The 9187-nt window shown below is 43.2% G+C and overlaps 1 protein-coding gene across 1 annotated transcript; it reads right to left on the bottom strand.

Moving 5' to 3' along the window:
- Positions 1–4753: 4753 nt before the first annotated feature.
- On the bottom strand, positions 4754–8035 carry LOC126991468 (neogenin-like). The gene is made up of 4 exons (XM_050850225.1): positions 7906–8035; positions 5807–6107; positions 5415–5636; positions 4754–4918 (listed from the first exon to the last, which is right to left on the bottom strand). The coding sequence occupies exons 2-4, from the start codon at positions 5819–5821 to the stop codon at positions 4754–4756; spliced, it is 402 nt and encodes a 133-aa protein (XP_050706182.1). The 5' UTR covers positions 5822–6107; positions 7906–8035.
- Between the last annotated feature and the right edge of the window lie 1152 nt (positions 8036–9187).

The raw sequence follows: 9187 nt of genomic DNA, 5'->3' as shown, positions 1-9187 counted from the left end.
CCTTTATGCAAGAGATAACCAGCATCTTCACTCTTTCATCCCTCACTCTGGTAAACTCTGGAACAATCTTCCTGCATCTGTATTTCATCCTGCCTACGACTTGAACTCTTTCAAGAGAAGGGCATTTGGACACCTCTCCTTCCGATATTGACCTCTCTTCGGCCACCTCTGGATTATATTTAGGAGAGGTAAGTAGAGGGCATTTTTTATTATTGTTTCCTTTTTTTGGGTGCCCTTGAACTGTTTCCTATGTTGTGTATATATATATATATATATATATAAATATATATATATATATATATATATATATATATATATATATATATATTTATATATATATAAATATATATATATATATATATATATATATATATATATATATATATTGATTAATGTTAAATTAAAGGTCTTGCTCTAGTGTAAGTTGCCAGATAGCTACATGATGTTCTCTTAAACTGCCGGTAAATAATAAGCATGAAATGAATAACTCAAGTCTAAGCTATCCACACATATATTGGCAAATACTGCTATAACTCACTGACAGCCTTTGCGTCGTCATTGAGATAGATATGTATTATGTAAACAGTTGCAGCGCTTCAACACGAGTTTTTAATACGAGTCTATCCTTAAAATACGTTTTCTTCGTTATTTACTTCTTCAAATCGTGTTGTCGGTAAACAAATTTGTAGAAGTAGAGAAAAAATATATTAATGAAATCATGAATGTTAAGCAATAGATTGCATGTAAAATAACTAAGTGACTTGAAAAACTCTTTGTGAATTATTTAAGTCCTGAGTATATTTGGTCATTAAATGCTTAATATTTTTTTTTTTTTGCGGAAAATTTAAAACTCAAGCCAAGGCTATCCACGCTTATGTTGTCGTATAGCGCCTCTCTGACAGGAGAAGGATGCTTGGACGGGTGATTTCTGACATCAGTGCCTTAAATTACGTAAGATAAGGCCATGTCCACACTTGCATCACGTCTGGTGGAGCGAAAGACTTTGTTTGGCCCATAAGAACCGTACTACATAGCGACAATCTCTCTCTCTCTCTCTCTCTCTCTCTCTCTCTCTCTCTCTCTCTCTCCATAGACTCTGGCTTTACAGCAATGCCTGGCAATGTTACCCGGAGACCTCATGACCTATTAATACCATTGTGCAGGACATCACATCGTATGGAGTATGCATCTCATGTGTGGGGAGGCTCCACTCACACAGCTCTTCTGGACAGAGTGGAGGCTAAGGCTCTTCGTCTCGTCAGCTCTCCTCCTCATACTGATAATCTTCTACCTCTTAAATTCCGCCGCAATGTTGCCTCTCTTTCTATCTTCTATCGATATTTCCACGCTGACTGCTCTTCTGAACTTGCTAACTGCATGCCTCCCCCCCTCCCGCGGCCCCGCTGCACTCGACTTTCTACTCATGCTCATCCCTATACTGTCCAAACCCCTTATGCAAGAGTTAACCAGCATCTTCACTCTTTCATCCCTCACGCTGGTAAACTCTGGAACAATCTTCCTTCATCTGTATTTCCTCCTGCCTACGACTTGAACTCTTTCAAGAGGAGGGTATCAGGACACCTCTCCTCCCGTATTTGATCTTCCTTTCGGCCACCTCTTTTGTTTCTTTTTTAGGAGCAGCGAGTAGCGGGCTTTTTTATTATTGTTTTCTTTTTTTGTGTGCCCTTGAGCTGCCTCCTTTGTTGTAAAAAAAAAAAAAAGAGCATCCTATCATGAGGAGCTAAAATCTGGAATGACTCACCACAACACTTAAAAACTGATGAGAATATAAGATTGTTCAAACCAAATTAATAAAAAGGCTTCTTAGTACCTATGAGAACTTATGGTCACATTGATTTTTGAATTTATTTTATAGTGTTTTTGAATGGTTCATTGCGTTTTTTTTCTCACATTATTTTTGCAAACTCCGACTGATTGCTGTAAATTTCATTATTTCAATAATAATCAAACTATTTTCAAGTTTTTATTTCACATGTACACTTGTTTGCTGCTAGAGTGATATCATCTAAGTTTTTTTTTCACATGTTCGTATTGTATACATTTTTCACTTCGACTGACCTATACATTTAAACATTGTTGAAATATATGTAAGTTATTATGCTTTATGTGGCCTAAACCTCTCCCTTGTTATGTACTTTGTTTACGAGTCTTCAGGTCCTTAGAAAGCCTCGGCTTAATGGCCCTGGCTTAAATTAAAAACTACATTTGTAATTTACCAATATGTATATAACTATTAAGCCAAAAATCAATATATCAATATATCAATATCAATATATATATATATATATATATATATATATATATATATATATATATATATATATATATATATATATATATATATATATATATATATATATATATATATATATATATATATCACACACTCACACACATACACACACCGGGTTTAACGTTACCAAGAATTTAGGCTTCTTAGAATAATTAGCGTATTTGTATAATGAATCGAGGCCGAGTGTCCATTTATGAGGGAGTAAGTCTGTCATTACGTGTGTTGATGGTTTGAAGTTTCTGGTTTGTGTTTAGTGAATGTGTTGGTGTATTGCGGTATGTTGGTATGTTGTGGCGTTTGTTGACATATGTGGAGGTTGTGGTGATGGCGTTGGTGATACTGCGGTGAACTAACGTGAGATAGAATGTAGATTGAGCGATATAAACACATATGGCAATTGATAGACTCTCACAGAAGTAGTTGGTGAGGCAGAAGGAAAAGGAGTAAACGAGTGTCAGTCTTATTGTTGTTACCATTAGAAAATCCGCCTTCAACCTTATGGTACCTTCACTAAAAACTCTTCAGGTTACCTTGGCGGATATCCCCAGCCAAGGAAATACCATTAACCAGCACCATCTTTTCCCAAAAAATCCCCCAATCACATGTAGCCGGAGTTGAAGGGATGGAGGGAGTGGCTTTCTTTTCGCTTGGCTAATGATATACGCGTAATGGGGAAGGGCAGGAGCTTCTATGCGCTGGTAACTGGGGGCGGATAAGATGTGGAGCGATGCAATGCGGACGTAACGATGTTGTTGGGCTCCTCATTGTTAGTCTCGTGGTCTTACCTGGCGGCAGTGCTGGAATTGTATGCGTATAGTTGTGTGCTGCTCATTATTCGCCTGCTGCCTTGCTTCCTCTGATGATGCGTGTTGTGTCAGGAAGCCAAACCCATGTCCCTGCCTCCCCGTCCTCCTTACACGTGACAATCTTGCCAATAATAATGGTAGTAAAAGTTGTGTGTAGCTCAATATTCTCTTGCTATCATGCTTCCCTTGATAATATGTATTGCATCAGGAAGCCAAACGCATGTGTCTGTCCCCTCGTCCTCCTTATGCGGGGAACAGAGTAATAAAGCTTCTGGTAATGGTAATAATGAAGAATAAAGCGAGGAAGAGAAGGTAGAGTGTGGGAGAAGACAGTTATGTCATTTCCTGCGGCAGTAATGATCAGGAGAGCGAGTCGAGTCAGACTGCAGCAGCTGCTAATCTAAACCAGAGTGAATGTATAGGAGGCGAGGCTACACACACACACACACACACACACACACACACACACACACACACACACACACACACACACACACACACATGCACACACACACACAGCTCAATCGGTAGAGCGCTGCGCTGCAAGGCTTTACGGCCAAACAGGCAGCGGTTTGAGCCCCCATCAGGCCGGATTCTTTCTGTTGACAAGGAGTGGTTACTGTCCTCCCTTGAGCAAGGGGGATGGGGGGTGTGGTGTGTGAGGTCCTGGCAGTACCCAGAGATCGATGATGATGAGCACTTGTTCACGTCGGGAGGGTACCTGCTGGCGGGACCGAGTCCAACTCGTGATCAGGCCGAGGTGAATTACACACACACACACACACACACACACACACACACACACACACACACACACAAGACTTTTTAATCAGTATTTATCATGGGAAGAATACTTTCTCTTTGTAATGTTGTCGGGGAGTGTGTTTGTGTGTGTGTGTGTGTGTGTGTGTGTGTGTGTGTGTGTGTGTGTGTAGCTTCGCCTCCTATACATTCACCGGTTTTAGGTTATCAGGGTCATTGGATCAAAATGTACATCCGCTGCATCAAAATCCACAGCCTCGCCCAAGTTTATGTTATATATGTACAGTGTGTAATTGTGGTCTCGTGGGCTCTCTTTGTGGCGCTGTGGCGCTTCAGTCTGTACATTACGTTGGTTGAGCTCCGTCAAAGCCTCTCCGACCCTAAGCTGTATACGCTCTCTGCACTAACCTGCTCAAGGAAATGCCGAGAAGCAGGACGCGGGAGAATATTTGGCAGGGCGGGGACACAGGAACAGCAAGAGGAAAAAAGAGAACATGATCAGTAGGGACAGGAAAGAGAGGGTTACAGGAGGAGGAGGAGGAGAACCAGAAGGAAATGGGAAATGAACAGCGAGAACAAAAAGTATCTGTGGCTACAATTCAATGAAGAAAAGGTAAGTCCTGCACCATGGGAGGGGATATCCAGCACACCAATACCACATGGGAAACACTCCACTATCCACCATAGAGGCAGAGAAAGACCAGGGACTGTATGTTATCAGGCTACCAGTGAAGAGATATCCAGCACACCAATACCACATGGGAAACACTCCATTATCCACCACAGAGGCAGAGAAAGACCAGGGACTGTATGTTATCAGGCTACCAGTGAATGTGAAATCTGTGCCAATCGCAGCAGACGGGTTAAACCTTTATGGAGTATGTGGTGCTTTTCTTGAGGGCAAAGAGTCGTCTGTTTCCGTCTGTGGCTTCTTGGAGGAACCTGACTCGCCGCGCTCTTTGTAGCGGATCTTGCAGCTGGTGATGATCCCATTCTGGTGCTCGGCCAGCGGAGGCTCCCAGCAGATGATGAGGCTCTGAAGGGAAAGGCATTGTGAGGGAAAAAAGTTATACGATAAATTATCAAAATACAATCTTAAAAAGTTTGAACCTTGTGTGAGGCCATGAATGCTTCAACTTAACCCCCTGACTGTGGATTTCCTACCAGAAGACCTCACCAAGCTACAGGAATGGAACACAAACCGGCTGCTACAATTCAGTGGAGAAAAATGTAAAGTCCTGCAGCTTGGGAGGGGATATCCTGCGCACCAATGCCACATTGGATACACTCCACTATCCACCACAGAGCCAGGGAAAGACATGGGAGTAAATGTTTTCAGGCTACCAGTGAAGGCCAAATCCGTGCCAATCGCAGCAGACGGGTCAAATATAATGAATGTGCAAGGGTTAAAAATACTGAAACAATGAATGTGCAACTTGTAGAGATGATGTGAAGGAAACGAACAGAGCAGAAAGCTATTTAAAAACGAGTTTCACAATGTATCTTTGCCTTGGAAGCCTTCCACAACTCACTCTTGAGCTGGCAGCCTCAACGCTCACATTCTGAGGCTCCTTTGAGGGCACGTCTGAGAAGGTTCTGGCAGTGACCTCCGGGGTGGCGTCTCCCCCGCCATTACTGTTGACGGCGGTGAGCCACACGCTGTGCTCAGTGAACTGGTCCAGGCCTTGGAGGTCATGTGACGTACCAGTGACCTTTACTTCGTGTTCTTCTGCTGACCCAACCTGAGGAGAAAACTACAAGGGAGACAATGGTTAAGATACACACTGGGACTTGTACAAACACACGGCTATGGTCACCCTCTACTCAAAGGAAGGTCACTAATGACACACAAGGATATGGGGAGACTTTTGTTAGGCAACAGGGACTCCACATTTAGCACACAGTTCTATAAGGCCGTCCACACCTGCGTATAGAACATGGTGTATCCCGTGATGGGCGTTTTGGCCAGTACGGGCGGCGACCAAGTGGCCTCCAGACTGGTGGGTGAGGTGGAGACAACTTTCAGACTCTGAGGCGGAGGGCAGGTCCAGGTCCGGCTTGGTGAACACCCGCACCTCGTGTATGGAGGCGCCCACCAGGCCGCCGGAGGTGTGGGCCGCCACCCGCACCATGTAGTTACTCCCGGGACTTAGGTCGCTGATCTGGGTCTTGTATTCATCCCGTCCCTCGCTGGAGGAGCTGCACTCACGTTCTGGACGCGTTCTCTGCAGTGAAGGGAGGAAAGTGATGTGTGAATTACTTACTTTTGATGAAATGTTGTATATGTACTCGCTAAAATGTTATTATTTCTTTATAATCACTGGAATGGCAGTTGGATAACTCTGTATTTGCTAAATACATCTTAACAGTAGTAGTATTGTGTTGAATTTTTTATGCAATAAATATTTCCAGGTTGTGTCCTTTGGTTCTGACATGAGTGATCCTTCCTGCTTGTAGAGGACTGAGTATCCCAGGAGTAATTATTGTGAACAGCATAAAGACTAGTAGGCACAGTGACTGTCAAGGCCCACACCAAGAGAAGGCAAATGATGTAAACAAGCTGTGTCAACAATGAGCAGACATTCTAAGTATTGAAAACAAGGAGTAGTAGTAGTAGTGGTGTGCCTGAGCTGCCCCACTTACTGTGTCTGTGACCTGCCTTGTGCGTGGGTGGGGGCATGCTGCTCCTCCCTGGAGGTGAGCCCAGACAACTTATTATCAAAATACCACAACAAAATAGTCATTCTCGGGTAAATCACATTTTAGTGAGTCAGTAACACTCAGCACCGGCTTTGATATCTCCAAACTTCAGGACAATCAAATATGAACCCATTACTGGAGACGTGTGCTTTGCCCACAGTGTAATCTATGCATTTTATTCAGTCTTCAAGGAATAATAAACACAACAAAGGGCTATGCTTACAGCCATGCTAAGAAAATCACATGCATCAACATCAATAACTTGGGTAATGTACACTTTTTAAAACTGCAGCGTCTGTAGCAGCGGCTGCAGCTGCCCGCCAGAAACATTGGAATACATTCAGTAACCTTGTAAATGTTTGCGTCTGGGCTTATTAGCAACCTGGAATTATCTGGACTAGTCACTGCCTGTGTCCAATGCAGACAACGCTACATCAGTACTCATGAATGCAAACAAAGGTCTACAGTGTGAACAGTGTCTGCCCCGCACGGCACCGCTGCTTACTTGACTCAAGGACACACAGCTGGGCGTCCCCGGCGAGCTGTGCGCCACACACTGGTACATCCCGGAGTCCTGGCGCACCAGGCCAAGGATCTGCAGGTTGTTGCCGCTCACACTCTACAGGGAGGCTTGGCATTACACACACCTAACACAACACAGCTGTGTTTTGTGTAGCTATTGACAGCCTTATATTTATCTCCCTGCATAGAGCCTTATATCCCTTATCTACTGAAATCCCTTATGTATCTACTTAGAACCTTGTATCCCTTTTCCTTTACTTATCTCTTTAGAACCTTATGCATGGAACCTTATGGATTCTAATGTATCTCTTTACATACCTCATGCATCCATTTAGAGCAGTGGTTCTTAACCTTTTTACTTCCCCGCCCCTTCCAGGAAGTAGTCCTTCCCTCCACGCCCCCTTGCATCTAGCAATAAAATTTCCTTACAGATGTTAAAGAAACTGGCAAGCCCTAAGTAGACTACAGGAAACTGAAGTAATGGCGATACTTTTGCATTTGTTCATAAACTTCTCAATATTAGCCCACGCTCTTGGTAAGAGAATAGCAAATATAATGAGAGAAATTCCTAGTTTTCCCCTAGGGCTCGCACCCCCCCTGGAAATTACTGTGCTCCCCCTCAGAGGGTGCACCCCCAGGTTAAGAACCACTGAGTTAGGGCCTTACATTCCTTTCCCCTAATGTATGTATGTATGTATGTATGTATCCACCAATCTATCTATCTTATGAATCTACATATCTCTGTCCTTTTAAACCTGTAACAGCGATAAATTTCCACACCGCCACAGAAGTCCGGCTCACCTGAAGGTATTCCGTCTCCACCAGCAGCTCGCCGTTCTTGAGCCAGTGGAGCGAGGGCTCTGGCTGGCCGTACACGCTGCACTCCAGCTCCACGTTCTCCTTCTCATAGGCAAGAGCGTTGGCCGGCTGCCTCAGAAACCTCGGAGCAACTGTCACACAATTTTCAAGCTTTAGTAACTGAGAGAAACATGATGACTGAAGAACACTAAGATTTTTACTATGCCAAACTTTATACTCTCAAACCGCAAAAATATTGCTAGTCTTTGTTATTCCATTTTCAACATTTTTACCACTCTAGTAACTGAGAGGAACTTAATGATTGACAAACACTTAAGATTTTTACAATGGCAAAATTTATCCACACAAATCACAAAAAAATATGCAGTCTTTGTTATATCACTGAAAACACTTTAGTACTGAGACAAACATCTAACCTAACCTAACTTAACGATAACTGGCAAATGCTAACCTTTCACAATGCCAAACTTTATATACTCAAACCACAAAGATATGAATAGTCTTTCTTATACCATTTTCAATACTAGTAACGGAGACAAACATATGATCATCATTTCCTGGATGCCTGCTCCTAGGAGCTCCCAGCAGGGGATGGCCACGGCAGAAGAGCTTCCATCTTTCTCTATCCAGACACTCCCTCCTTGCCTGCTCAAAGTTTCTCAAAGATTTTCCCCCCCTCTCCCCAACGTACTCTTGCACCCTATCCCTCCATTTCACTGGAGGTCGTCCTCTAGAATTCCCTCCCTCTATCTCACTCACATATACCCTTCTGGTCATCATACTCTCCTCCATTCGCTCCATGTGGCCAAACCACTTTAAAGTCTGTCGCTTCACTTCTTCCACCACTCCACACTTCTTCCCTTCACCCCTGTGACACATTCCAAAATGCTCGTACACACTTTCATTACTCATTCCATCCATTCTACTCACACCACAAGCACTCCTCAAATAACTCATTTCCACTGCCTGCACTCTAGACCTCTGACTTTCATTCCAGGCCCACGTTTCACTTGCATATGTGAGGGTTGGTACTATTATTGTATTTCTCAAATCCCTCTTTACTTCCATGCTCACACTTCTGCCATTCATGATTCGTCCCAAAGACCCTAAAACCCTTCTTCCTTGCAATGCCCTTTCTCTTATCTCTCCCTCCGTACCACCATGCTTACACATAACTGATCCAAGATACTTAAACTCATTGACCTCCTCCATTTCTTCACCATTCAAAATTATTTTGCATTCTTTTTCACATTAAATTCTCACT

The sequence above is a fragment of the Eriocheir sinensis genome, unplaced genomic scaffold (genome assembly GCF_024679095.1).
Source record: "Eriocheir sinensis breed Jianghai 21 unplaced genomic scaffold, ASM2467909v1 Scaffold286, whole genome shotgun sequence".
NCBI lineage: Eukaryota > Metazoa > Arthropoda > Malacostraca > Decapoda > Varunidae > Eriocheir > Eriocheir sinensis.
The sequence above is the reverse complement of the archived record's forward strand: the minus strand, read 5'-3'. Positions and strand labels throughout refer to the sequence as shown.

Excerpts from the sequence above, each read along its gene's own strand:
- LOC126991468 (XM_050850225.1), bottom strand. Across the intron at positions 4,919-5,414 it reads TTGAGGCTGCCAGCTCAAGA|AGCCTCATCATCTGCTGGGA; the intron begins GTGAGTTGTGGA and ends CTTTCCCTTCAG.